At 44.0% G+C, this 13892-nt stretch overlaps 1 protein-coding gene and 1 pseudogene across 3 annotated transcripts in view; one reads left to right on the top strand and one right to left on the bottom strand.

The window, feature by feature from the left end:
• The window catches only part of ZNF618 (zinc finger protein 618), a 57925-nt gene extending 44374 nt beyond the window's left edge, over positions 1–13551 (top strand). For all 3 annotated transcript variants that reach the window (XM_063082469.1, XM_063082468.1, XM_063082467.1), the window contains 3 exons: positions 1628–1705; positions 11276–11377; positions 12035–13551. In XM_063082469.1, coding sequence (XP_062938539.1) covers positions 1628–1705; positions 11276–11377; positions 12035–13551 — 1697 coding nt within the window. The remainder of the gene's footprint in view (positions 1–1627; positions 1706–11275; positions 11378–12034) is intronic.
• On the bottom strand, positions 7889–8500 carry LOC134366108 (sperm-associated antigen 7-like; annotated as a pseudogene).
• Positions 13552–13892: the final 341 nt, after the last annotated feature.

The raw sequence follows: 13892 nt of genomic DNA, 5'->3' as shown, positions 1-13892 counted from the left end.
ATTGCTATCCCCACTTTTCGGATGAGGAAACTGAGGCTCAGGAGAGGTTGATTGTTGCCCCTGGTCCTCCAGGCTGTAAGTGGTGGAGCCAGGATTCCCCATTTGGTCCACGTGGCCCCGCTTTGCTTCCCGCTGTGTGTGAGTCACCAGCCGTGCCTCTGCAATGCCAGGAGGTGGGGGAGATGCCAGCAAGCAGAAGCCCTCCATGCACAGCCCCTCTCTGTGGCTGCTCTGGTGTTTGGTACCAAACATTCCCATTCTGGTGCCAGAGCCTGGAAGCAGCTTCCAGCTCCCTGTCCTGCAGTAGGCAGTGGCCACACAGGGACATTTTCTCATTGCTCCTCACGTGGCCTGGCTCTTTCAGAGTTGAGGGTGCCCTAGAAGGATGGTCCTGCCTTATTGCCCTGACCAGTGGCCCCAGCACCCACAGGAAACCCAGATTTTCTAAAGGGAGTGGCCTTGTGTCCGGCCTCCCCCTGGCCCCCCAGCCCCCTGACTGTGAGCCTGGCTCTCAGGTGCTCCCTCTCCTCCGAGAGCCCTATCTGGCTCACAGGTCATTAAGAATAGAAATAACGATCATCACAGAACTGCAGAACTGGAAGAGACTTAGCTAAACTGTTTCTCTTTTGCAGAAACTGCAAGTCCCCTGATTTCCAATCCTTTCCCTCTCCTGCAGAGTAAGTGAGGGCCCGGTGGGGGGCTGGAGAGGGCGAGGCAGGGCAGGGAATGAAGTCAGCCGGCCACAGGCTCTCAGCCCTCTCGGGCAGACCAGCAGCTGCCAGAGGCAGACGGAGGGCCCAGCCCCAGGTGGGTGGAGGAGTTTGGATGCTGGCAGGAACACAGGCCTTCCCATTCCCGGTCATGGGGCAGCCTCAGGACCCCTCTTCCGAGTGCCATCTCAGCCTCTTCCCTCTCTCTTCCTTGCTCTTCTTTCCACCCGCTTCCTTTCCCTTCTTCCTTCCTCTCCTCCCCCTCTCTGCCGGGCACTGACGTGAGTGCTGGGAACACAGAGCTGAAGAGAAAGGCCATTCATACCCACGGTCCCACTCCTGTCATCCTTCCTCCCTCCGTCTTCCCTTTCCCCATCTTATCCCTGAATCCTCTTGCTTTTCTTTGGCTTTCTCCACTTCTTACCCTTTTCTCTTCTTTTCCCCTCCCTTTGCTGTGCTTTTGGTGTTCTTGTTTTTGGTTCGTGCATACATTCATTCATTTGTTCACTCGGCAAACAGTGACCTCTGTGTGGCTGCACAGGTGGGGAGCTGGCGGGGAGCAGCTGAGGCACAGCCTCTGCCCTAAGAGAGCTCTTGGTCCACTGATGTTCTCCCCCCGTGCCCATCCCAGGTGCCCAGTACAGCGCCTGGCACACAGTAAGCACTCAATAAATATCTGCTCGATTGAATCAGATGGTCTCTATCCACATGTCTTCTTCTCACCGTCGCTCCTTCCTCCCCGCAGTCTTTCCCTTACTGGTTTAGTGACAGGGGAGTCAGGCTAGACCCAGAGCCCCAAGTGTGTACAAAGACCCAGTGCGTGTTTGGGTTCCCACTTTCAAAGCTGCCTGCAGCCCAGCAGAAAGGCGTCCGGGTTTCTTCTGCCCCTCACACGGCGTCCCCCTCTCTCCCCACAGAACCCTACACCTGTGGCGCCTGTGGGATCCAGTTCCAGTTCTACAACAACCTGTTGGAGCACATGCAGTCCCACGCAGGTAAGGGGCCCAGTGGCCCGTAGGGGATGCAGCTCTTCTCCCCTCTCCCCTTCCAGAGCCACTGCCTGGGGACAGGTGGACACTGCAAAGGGAAACAGGAATTTGGGGGAAGCAGCTAGCTGTCCCTCCACCCCCTCCCTCAGAGTAATCCTCTAGAGGCATAGAAATGATGTGTGGAAAGTGCCTGACACATAAGGGTGGTTCAGTGATTGGTAGCTGCTGTTATTTCTACGGTTGTTGTTTTTAGTATTATTATTTGTATTCCTCTCAGGCTCACAAATCTTTCATATACTCCAGGTCTGGCCCAACTAGGGCAGAGCATTACAGGACTAGAATCTCTTTGAGGCTGGGCACTGTTCTGTTAGCCTACTCTCCATTCATTCACTCATTCACTCATTCATTCACTCATTCACTCATTCATTCACTCAATTTCAGCATATATAATATGCATTAAGGGTCTGCTGTACAGCAGTCACTAATTCACATGATCTTTGGGGGGGACAGTCTATTATTTATTTCTAATGACTTCTTTAAAATCAGGACAGAGCTCTGGAGTAGCAGCCAAGACACTTGAGTTCCAGTCCTGCTCTAACTGGTGTGCCTTGGTGCTGTGTGGCCTCAGGCAGGAAGCTGTCTTTATCTCTGAAACAAGGGCACGTGAACCCCAAATCTCCAGCTGATATCCTCGCGCCAAGCTTCTGTGACAGGTGCATCCCGCTTGTCTTTGCCATCAACATTCCTCACCAGGGAAGGCCTTGAATGCCAGCTCAAGGCATTTAGACTCAACCTGTGGGGAACCAGGAGCCCCATGCTAGTGACAGCAGTTGGAAGGCTGCGTAGTCGGGAGACTCCCACAACCTGGCACTCCACCTGCCCCCTGCTAGCTTCTGGAAGCCGAGCAGTAATTAGGGAAGAGTCTGGGTGCTGAAGCTTTCCCATCTCTGGGCAGCTGGAGGACGAGGCTATTAAAATGCAAATGGATGCGAGCCTTGAGTCAGCCCCACTTCTCCCAAGCACCTTGACTTGTTTTCCGGGGAGGAGCTGTGGGCTGCTTTGTTCTGGTCCAGTGCTGCCAGAGAATACCTCGCTGGCAATCCAGTGCAAAGCCAGGCTGAATCCCAGCCAGGCTGAATTGGGATTAAAGGATTGGCTCCATAGAGAGAAATTAAGCGTCGTGAGCTGCGCAGTTCACAGTGCCACTGATAAGGAGGATCAGCCTCGAATCACACCAATCTCATTAAGAGACTGCTGAATGGCACAGGGTAATTTGCACTAATAAACTTCCTTTTCTGTGCTGAAGGAAAATCCATCTTGCCCTGGTGACAGTTCAGGAGTGTGCTTAGGTGTTAATAATACTAAAGATGGCTAACATTTAGTGAGTTCTTACTGTGTGTCTTTGAGCTTTACATAGGTTATTTCATCACATCTTCCTGAATGAACCTATTAGGTAGTTGACATTTTCATCCTCATCATACAGATGAAGAAACTGAGGCTCGGAGAACATAATCATTGGCCCAAAGTTGCATAGCTCTTAAAAACTACCTAACATCCTTTGGTGTTAGGTAGTTTTACTTGGTGCCGGGCCTTGTTCTCAGAGTTTTACCACATAATCACTGATTTAATCTTCAGAACAACCCTGTGAGTTAAGTGCTTATATTAGCCCCACTTTACAGAAGAGGAAACTGAGGCACAAGTGGTTAAGTATATTGCCCAAGGCTATGCAATCAGAGCGGCAGACCAAGATTCCAGCCTTGCAAGTGAACTCCAGATCCTGTACGTGCAACCTCCACCCTGTGCAGCCGCAGGTGGACCTTCCTGGAAGATCAGTGGAGATGACTCCCTCAGAGGTCACACCTTCCAGGCCCCTTCTTAAAGTACAGTCAGAAGGGCTGCAGCTAGGAGGGGTGTGGGGACTTTCCAGGTGGCAAACAAATTGGCAGCTCGCGGTGTTAGGGTTTTGGTGGTGTGCACACCTGGTTTCTAATCCCTTTGAACCACTTCGCCCCTCTGGGCTTCGTTGTGAAGTGGGTTTATCGATATTCTCCACAGCATTGGGTGAGGGTTCCAGAGATGACATGTAAAGTATTGAAGGCTGTGGTGCGTTCTAAGACCCAATAGCAGCAGGTGCATCTTCCTCTGCCTCCTGTCCAAAATACCTGCTTTCTCCTCCCTGCGGTGGTCTCTCTGGGAAACAGCCTTTACTCTAGCTTTGTATCCAGCCCTTTAGATGTACAAGGGTACTTCACAAAGCTCATGGAAAGATTCGAGTTATCTTCTAATTCTTCTTTTCCACGAACTTTTTGGAGTGCCCGTGTGTGTGTGTGTGTAAGGGCACACAGGGATAGCCACATGAAGTAAGCCTTATTTTCATCTCAATCTATAAATCACCTTTTCACAGAGCTTTTACTGAGTATCTCACTTGTATCAAGAGCAGGATCTGTGGGTACGGACAAAACTAATGTCTAAATCAACCAATACTAGACATTGTTGTCTAATGCTAGGTTGAATAATCACAATTCCAAGTCTTGTGGAAGGGCAGAGAGTAAGAGAATTACTCTGCAGCTTATCCAGCCCCAGCATTTTGGATGGGGGAGGGGAAACTGATGCCCAGAGAGTTGAAGTGACTAACTCAGTGTCACACCCCACAGAGTTGGGTTCACATTAAGCAAGGGCTTTCAGATCTCTGTATTCTGGTGGATAAAGTCCACAGTAAGGCTGCGTTTTATTGTAAAATTTGTTTCCCCTTTGTAAATGTAATGTCTGTCTGGTAAAGGAAATGCATTCTCTGTGCTGGAAAAATGCAGAAAAGTTAGAAAATGAAGAATCAGTCATAATCTCACTATTCAAAGCTAATCACTGTTACCAATTTAATGGGTTTCTTTACAGTCTATATTAAAATCAGATTATTAAGACAATTTACATAAACAGATTATTAAGACAATTTACATAAATAAAATGTACCAGTTTTAAGAGTACAGTTTGATGGGTTTTGACAAATGTATAGTTATTTAACTACCATCACAATCAGCATATGTAACATAACCATTAACCTGAAACATTCCCTAATGCCCCTTTGCAACCAATCACTTTCACCAACTCCTGGCAACCTCTGTCTTCTTTCCTTCACTATAGTTTTGCCTGTACTGGAATTTTATATATGTGGAGTTATGCAGTATTTAGTCTTTTATGTCTCACTTATTTCACTTAGTGTACTTTTGATATTCGTCCATGTTCTGTGTTATCAGTAATTCTTTTATATTGCTGGGTAGTGTTCCTTTGTTTACATATATCACAGTTTGTTTATCCATTTACCAATTGGACATTTGGATCTCCAGTTTGGGGCTATTAAGAATAAAGCTTCTGTGAACATTCATGTACAAGTCCTTGTGTGGACATGTCTTTAACTCTCTTGGGTATGTACCTAGGAGTGGAGATGCTGGGTCATATGGTAACTCTATGTTGAATCACTTGGGGAACTGACAGATTGTTTCCTAAAGTGGCTGTGCCATTTTTATATTCCCGCCAACAACTTATGAGGTTCTGATTTCTCCATCATCTTTGCCAACATTTTTTATCATCTTACTTTTTGGTTATGGCCATTCTAGTACATGTGAAATGGTATCTCATTGTACTTTTGATTTGCATTTCTCTGATCATTAATGATGTCAAGCATCTTTTTATGTACTTACTGGCCATTTGCACATCTTCTTTGGAGAAATGTCTATTCAGATCCTTTGCCCATTTTTAATTTTTATTTATTTTATCTTTTTATTATTGAGTTGTAAAAGTTCTTTGTATGTTCTAGATATAAGACCCCTGTATATATGATTTGCAAATATTTTTTCCCATTCTGTGGGTTCTTTTCACTTTCTTTTCGCTGTTTTTTGAAGAATGAAAGTTTTTAATTTTGATGAAGCTCACTTATCTAATTTTTCTTTCATCATTTATTCTTTTGGTGTTACGTCTAAGAAACCACTGCTAGCCCAATCTCACAAAGATTTAATTGACTCGTATATTTTCTTATAAGAGTTTTATAGTTTTAGCTCTTGCATTTAGGTCTATATTCCATTTTGAGTTAATTTTTATATCTGGTGTGAGGAAGGAATCCAACTTCACTTTTTTACATGTGGGTCCAGTTGTCTGAGCACCATTTGTTGAAGACTGCTCTTTCCCTCATTGAATTGTCCTGGTACCCTTGTCAGAAATCGGTTGACGGTAAATGTGAGTATTTATTTCTGTATTCTCAGTTTTCTTTCATTGACCTGTGTGTCTGTACTTGAGCCAGTACCATACTGTCTTTATTACTATAGCTTTGTAGTAGTTTTGAAATCAGGAAGTGTGAGTCCTCCAACTTTGTTCTTTTTCAAGATTGTTTTGACTATTCTGCATCTTTTGCATTTGCACATGAATTTTAGGATGAGCTTGTCAATTTTGGCAAAAAACAAAAACAAAAACAACCAAAAAACAAAAATAGGAACTTGCATAAGTATTGTGTTAAATCAAGATCAGTTTGGGGAGATGTTGCCATTTTAACAATAGTAAGTCTTCAACCTGTGGATGTAGAATATCTTTCCATTTATTTAGGTCTTTTGAGTTCTTTCAACAATCTTTTTAGTTTTTAGTGTACAAGTCTTGCACATCTTTTGTTAATGTTATCCTAAGTATTTTATGGCTTTGAAAGCTAATATAAAAGGAATTATTTTCTCAATTTAATTTTTGGAGTGATAAACACATCACTACGGTAGAAAAAATACTATTGATTTTTTCTATATTGATCTTGTATACTCCAACCTTGCTGAACTTGTTTATTAGTTCTAATAGTCTTGTGCATGTGGGTGGATTCCATAGGATTTTCTATATGCACAATCATGTCATCTGCAAATAGAGATAATTTTACTTCTGTTCCAATCTAGATGCCTTCCCCCTCTCCCCACTAATTGCTCTGCTATAACTTCTAATACATGTTGAATAGAAGAGATGAGAGGTAGACATTCTTATCTTGTTCCTGATCGTAGGGGGGATGTTTTCAGTGTTTCACCATTAAGTATATTAGCTATTGGTTTTTTGTAGATGCCCTTTATCAGAATGAAAAAGTTCCCTTCAATTTCTAGTTTTCTGAGAGTTTTTATCAAAGAATGTTAGATTTTGTTAAATGCTTTTTCTGTATTTATTGAGGTTATCATGCGATTTTTGTTCTATATTGTTTATATGGTATATTTCATTGATTTTTTTGCGTTAAATTAATGCTGTAGTCTGGATTAAATCCCACTTGGTCATGGTGTAGATATCCTTTATATATGTTGCTTAATTTGCTTGCTATATTTTATTGAGGATGTTTGTTTCTGTATTCTTAAGGGTTATTATGAGGCTGTAGTTCTCTTTTCTTGTGATTTCTTTGTCTGATTTTGATATCAGAATAAAACATGCTTTTAAAAATGAATTTGGAAGTTGTTTCCTCCTCTTCTATTTTCTGGAAGTTTGTGAAGAGTTCTTTTAACATGTGATAGAATTCACCAGTGAAACCATCAGGGATGGGGCCTTTTTGTTTGTTTGTTTGTGGGAAGTTTTTGATCACTAATTCAGTCTTTTTCTATAGGTCTATCTAGCTTTTCTATTACTTGAATCAGTTTTCTTGGCTTATGTTTCTAGGAATTAGTCTTTTTCATCCAGGTTATTTAATTTGTTACTATTTAATGTAATACTATTGTTCATAGTAGTTCCTTACAATTCTTTTTATTTTTCTGAAGTCAGTAAACTTGTTTTTTTTTTAAGATGCCCTTTGTCAGGTTGAGGAAATTTCCTTCTCTTTGTAATTTGCTGAGAATTTGTATTATAAATGGGTGTTGAATTTTGTCAATTTTAATGTGTATTATTAATATGTATTAAGATTATTTTTCTTCTTTTTCTCTCAGTATAGGAATTATACTGATTGTTCTTCAATTATTAACCCCAACTTGCATTTCTGGGATAAACTCCACTTATTATGCTGGGTTTTTAAAATATATTGGTATGTTTAATTGGTATATTTAAATATATTGGTATATTTGGTATTTTGTTAAGGATTTTTACATGTATGTTTATGGAGGGATATTGGTCTATAGTTTCTTTTTTTGTAATGATTTTCTCTAGTTTTAGGTCATTTTATGAGGCTGGCATTATCCTGACCTAAAGCTAGGGAAAACATTACAAAAAAAAAGAGCTTGTGTCCTTCTTGCTGGCCACTGCCACACAACCATAGATCTTGTTGGCCTGTAGCATGTGGGCCACATCCTTGACTGCTCCCTTGCTGGAAAAGTGGCTGTACTTGTCCTTGTAGTCGCTGGTGGGCTTACCACCACAGTCCCTGCTGGGCTACATCCTACCGCTGGGCCAGCTCCTTCAGCTTCCATTTCCCTTCAGCCTTCTGGGGGTCCCTCTCATCTCCACGATGGTAGGTGTTGAGCTCTTCACCTGAGGGTGCAAACTCCTTTTTGAAGATCATGACATAGCAACACTTAGGTTCTTCCCCAAAGGAGAAGGAAGGAGGTCAGACCAGCTCCTTCCACCCTGTTGTGTAGTTTGCTCCTCACTGTCTTGTTCATCTGCTAAAACGTTTTCCTGATCTGTCCACTGTCTTGGATGAAATTTGACGTTCTTTCTCCATCCTTTTCCGAAACTCCACTTTCTGTTGTTTCTCCTGCTCTGTAGTTTCTTCTGACGTGCAGTCTGCTCTCCGGCTTTGCACCAAGTTTCCAGGTAACCATGGCTGAGCGACTTCTCCATAGAGCTCAGGATGGATCCCAGTAGGTCCGTCATCTTGGGAGTGAGCCCCAGCTTTTAAAAAATTTACTCCTCACGTGATCTATCTTTATTCAGACTTTTACTTCTAATCTGTCTTTGCCTTTATCTTTAAATAGGCTTCTTATAGATAGTGTATTATTGAGTCTTGTTTTTTATTAAGTATGAGAATGTCTGAGTTTTCTTTGGAATGTTGAGACCATTTGGATTTATATAATTGCAGTATTGTTGGATGTAAATCTGACATCTTTCTATTTGTTTGCTGTTCATCTCTTTGTTCTTTGTTCCTTGGGTTTTGATTGAAAATTTTTTATGATTTCATTTTTATCTCCACAGTTGATTTATTAGGTTTTTTTATGGTTTATTTGGGTTTTAAACTATATATTTTTAATTTATCATGGTCCACCCTCAAATAATATTAGCCTACTTTTCATATCACGTGAGAACCTTTCAACAGTGTCTTCTATTTCACCATCCTGGCCTTTGTGCTGTTGTTGTCATACAGTTTGCTTTTATATACAGTTGCTGTAATTCGTTGTTATTATTTTCCACTGAGTATCTTTTACAGAGGTTAAAAATAAGGAGAAACATTTTAAAAATTTACCCACAGGTGTAGTTTCTAGTACCCTTCATTTCTTTTTGTAGATCCAGATTCATATTTGATGTCATTTTTTTCTTAGACCTGAAGAACTTCCTTTAGTATTTTTATAAAGCTGGTCTGATTTTTTTTTTAGAAGTCTTTATTTTATCTTCCTTTGTGAAGGATATTATCACTGGGTTTAGAATTTTAGGTTGACAATTTTTTTAGTACTTTATTCTATTGCCATGTGGATTGCATAATTTCTGGGGCAGAGTCTGTTGTCATTCTTATTTTTGTTTGTCTGTACATAATCCCCCCTCCCCAGCTACTTTTAAGATTTTCTCTTTTCATTGGTTTTCGGCAATTGATTATGATGCTGTGCGTAAGTGATTTTTTTATATATTTATTCTGCTTGGGGTACATTGAGCTTTTTGAATCTAGGTTTATAGTATTCATCCAATCTGAAAAAATGTCAGCCATTTCTTTGAAATTTTCTGCCCCATTCCCTTTTTCTAGGACTTCCAGTTTGTGTGTGTGTGTATTAAACTGTTTGACATTGTTCATGTTCTGTTCATTTATTTTAAGCCTTTTAGATGTTTAACTCAATTCTGACACTGTCTTTCTGGAGATAGCATCAGATCCTCAAGTTAAGGGCCCATCCCACAAGACTGCCCCTACATCAGATGCCAGTCAAAAGTCTAGGTTGTCATCTGTGCATCTGACTGACCAGCTATAAATCCGAGGTTCACACAACCTCCTCTTCAGATTTGATCATTTGCTGAAATGGCTCACAGAACTCAGGAAAGCCATTTTCTTACTAGACGACCACTATGTTATTAAAAGGATACAACTAAGAAACAGCCAAAGGAAGAGATGCATAGGGCATGGGATATGGGAAGTGGCACAGAGCTCCTATGCCCTTTCTGGCATGCCATCCTTCTAGCACCTCCACTGGTGTTCACCAGCCCAGAAGCTCTCCAAACTCCATCCTTTTGGGTTTTTATGGAGACTTCATTACATGGGCACAATTGATTAAAACGTTGTCCATTGGTGATCAACTCAATGTGTAGTCCCTCCCCTCCCCAGAAGTCAGGGGGTGGAGTATGAAAGTTCAATCACTTGGGAAATTACAAACGTTTTAGTAGCTTTGTGCCAGGAACCAGGGACAAAGACCAAAATGTGTATGAGGGTACTTCAAAAAGTTTGTGGAAAAATAGAATCGAAAGATAATATGAATCTTTCCATGAACTTTTTGAAGAACCCTCGTTTTTGCACAATATCATAATTAGGCAGCTAGGTTCATAGCAAATTGCAGTGCTGGAAACAGCAGAGACCAGAAACCTAGCACTTGAAGTATGGTTAGCAAGCTGTGGTATATTGTATAATAGAAGTCTGTGTGGGCATTTGTAATGACAGGAATGTGACTCAGACCATTTCTATTCAGAAGTGATTCTATGAAAAGGTCAAGGAGTAGCCATGCATAGAGGAGAATAGGCATATGGCACTTATTTATAACTGGATACAATTGCTTATATGCAAATTAACAAAAACTAGAGAAATATATGGAGGAAGCATCCAGCAGCCAGGGACCTGATATTATGTCCCAACCCTGCCACCATTTTCTGTTTGATCTTGGGCAAATCCTTTCTTCTATCTGGACTTCTGTTTCTGTATCTTACAGTGAGTGGTTTGAAAATTTAGGATTTCATATCATGTGGGGCTTTGGCTTTGTTTTGTTCATTTAATTAAATTTCTAGTAAATATACTGAGAAGACAAAAAAGCACACTTTAAAGAAGGGAGTGTGAGGTGCTTTTGGCCACTTGGGGTATAACTGGCACTCCCTTCCCCCCATTTCAGAGCAAGGACTTTGCAGTTGTGTGTAGGCACGGGGTCCCCAGCCAGGCTCAGGACATGTGACTCCCATTTTCTGAGCACTTACTCTGTACCAGGCACTGTGGTCTCAGTCTTGCCTGCACTGTCTCTTGTTAGTTCTTCCAGCAGTTGTGCAATGTCCGTGGGGTTATCTTCATTTTTTCAAATGATGGAAAGAGGCTTTGCAAGCATAGACAGTTGTCTAAGGAGGAGCCAGGATTTTAACCCAGGCCTGAGCCCCAGAGGCCACGCTGCACTTTTACCCACTACACTCTAGTACTTGTCTGTCAACCGTCCTCTTATCCTTCAAGGTGACACACTGTCCCCATTGTGCCCACAGCTGACAATGAAAACAACATCACCTCCAACCAGTCCCGCTCACCACCTGCTGTTGTGGAAGAGAAGTGGAAACCTCAGGCCCAGAGGAACAGCGCCAACAACAGTAGGTCTTCTCAACCAGGGCTGGAGCCAGGGGGGTTGTGGAGATCCTGCCAGCCCCCTCTCCGGTTGTTCCCCTCTGTCCCCACTCCTATCACCTGTGCTTCCTGTGATGATGCAAGATGAGGCATAACAGTTTCCAGAGCACTTTTACACCTAAGACCTTGTTTGCAGGAATTCTTAACTCAAGATGGGCAGGAGTCAGACCAGGGAGAGGAGGTGATATTTTTATGGTCAGAAAGCACCGATTAGTGCCAGAATCACCAATTAATGCTAGAACTCACCTCTCCACAATTTCTGTTGGCTGCTCTTTCCTGACTCTGTGGCCTCACATATTTTAGTCATTGAAGATCTGTATGTTATAGAGAAGGTTAGGCTAGTTGGTGTCACAGGTCTAGGTGAATGACACGTACAGCAAGTATGTTACACACATACCACTATATTCTGTTTCCATGCCCATGGCAGCCATTACATATCAATCATAGAAAGTTATTACTGTGATCCCATCACACGTTAAAAGCAGCCAGCACCACCAATTTGTGTGCAAGATGAAATCTATTTGTCATTCCCAATACTGGATGCTTAGAGTATTTCACTGCTGCCAGACCAAACAGCCTTGAATGCTGGAATTAATCACATCTCTCTTTGTGTCTCTGGCCAGCCGCGACCAGTGGTTTACCACCCAACAGCATGATCCCCGAGAAGGAGCGGCAAAACATTGCAGAGCGGCTGCTGCGGGTCATGTGCGCTGACCTGGGTGCACTGAGTGTGGTCAGCGGGAAGGAGTTCCTGAAGTTGGCCCAGACCTTGGTAGACAGTGGTGCCCGCTACGGGGCCTTCTCGGTCACTGAGATCCTGGGCAACTTCAACACACTGGCTCTGAAGCACCTGCCGCGCATGTACAACCAGGTAAAGGTGAAGGTGACCTGTGCCTTGGGCAGCAACGCCTGCCTAGGCATTGGTGTCACATGCCACTCGCAGAGTGTCGGCCCCGATTCCTGCTACATCCTCACAGCCTACCAAGCTGAGGGCAACCACATCAAAAGCTACGTGCTGGGCGTGAAGGGCGCAGACATTCGTGACAGTGGTGACCTGGTGCACCACTGGGTGCAGAACGTGCTGTCAGAGTTTGTGATGTCGGAGATCAGGACAGTGTACGTGACGGATTGCCGAGTGAGTGCATCCGCCTTCTCCAAGGCCGGCATGTGCCTTCGCTGCTCAGCCTGTGCCTTGAACTCGGTGGTGCAGAGTGTGCTGAGCAAGCGGACACTGCAGGCCCGCAGCATGCATGAGGTCATCGAGCTGCTCAACGTGTGCGAGGACCTGGCTGGCTCCACGGGCCTCGCCAAGGAGACTTTTGGGTCGCTAGAGGAAACATCACCTCCGCCCTGCTGGAACTCAGTGACGGACTCGCTGCTGCTGGTGCATGAGCGCTATGAACAGATCTGTGAATTCTACAGCCGGGCCAAGAAGATGAACCTCATCCAGAGCCTCAACAAGCATCTGCTCAGCAACCTGGCAGCCATCCTGACACCAGTGAAGCAGGCAGTCATCGAGCTGAGCAACGAGAGCCAGCCCACCCTGCAGCTGGTGCTGCCCACTTACGTCAGGCTGGAGAAGCTGTTCACGGCCAAGGCCAACGACGCAGGCACTGTCAGTAAGCTGTGCCACCTCTTCCTGGAGGCCCTCAAGGAGAATTTCAAAGTGCACCCAGCCCACAAGGTGGCCATGATCCTGGACCCACAGCAGAAACTGCGTCCTGTGCCTCCCTACCAGCACGAGGAGATCATTGGCAAGGTCTGCGAGCTCATCAACGAGGTCAAGGAGTCCTGGACCGAGGAAGCCGACTTCGAGCCCACTGCCAAGAAGCCCCGTTCTGCCACAGGTGAGAACCCCACAGCTCAGGAAGACGATCGGCTGGGGAAAAATGAAGTGTATGATTACCTGCAGGAGCCCCTCTTCCAGGCTACCCCTGATCTCTTCCAGTACTGGTCGTGCGTGACCCAAAAGCACACAAAACTTGCCAAACTCGCCTTCTGGCTCCTGGCTGTTCCAGCCGTGGGGGCCCGGAGCGGGTGTGTAAATATGTGTGAACAAGCACTTCTCATCAAAAGGAGGCGACTGCTCAGTCCAGAAGATATGAACAAACTCATGTTTCTGAAATCGAACATGCTTTAAGACTTTACTTTGAGGGAAAAAAAGAAAAAACAAAAAGAGAAGAGAACATTAGAAAAAAAAAAAACACACACACACAACACTGTCACAAACGAAAAAAAAGGAATTTAAGTTCTAAACACTGTGGACCTCATTATAAATGCCCCCTGGGAACTTAAGTGCTTTTTTTCAGTGTGTGTGTGCATGTGTGTACACACCCACACACGTGTGTGCGTGTCTGAACATGCGTGCCGTGGATGTGGGGGCTCTGTGTTCATCTGCATGGCCAGAGAAGCTTTGCACACGCGTGCACACACATACGACCCTGGTGCATGTATGCACGCCTGCTCACGGGTGAGTGTGCA

The sequence above is a fragment of the Cynocephalus volans genome, chromosome 17 (genome assembly GCF_027409185.1).
Source record: "Cynocephalus volans isolate mCynVol1 chromosome 17, mCynVol1.pri, whole genome shotgun sequence".
Lineage (NCBI taxonomy): Eukaryota > Metazoa > Chordata > Mammalia > Dermoptera > Cynocephalidae > Cynocephalus > Cynocephalus volans.
Note: the sequence above shows the minus strand (reverse complement) of the source record. Positions and strands in the feature narration are given on the sequence as shown.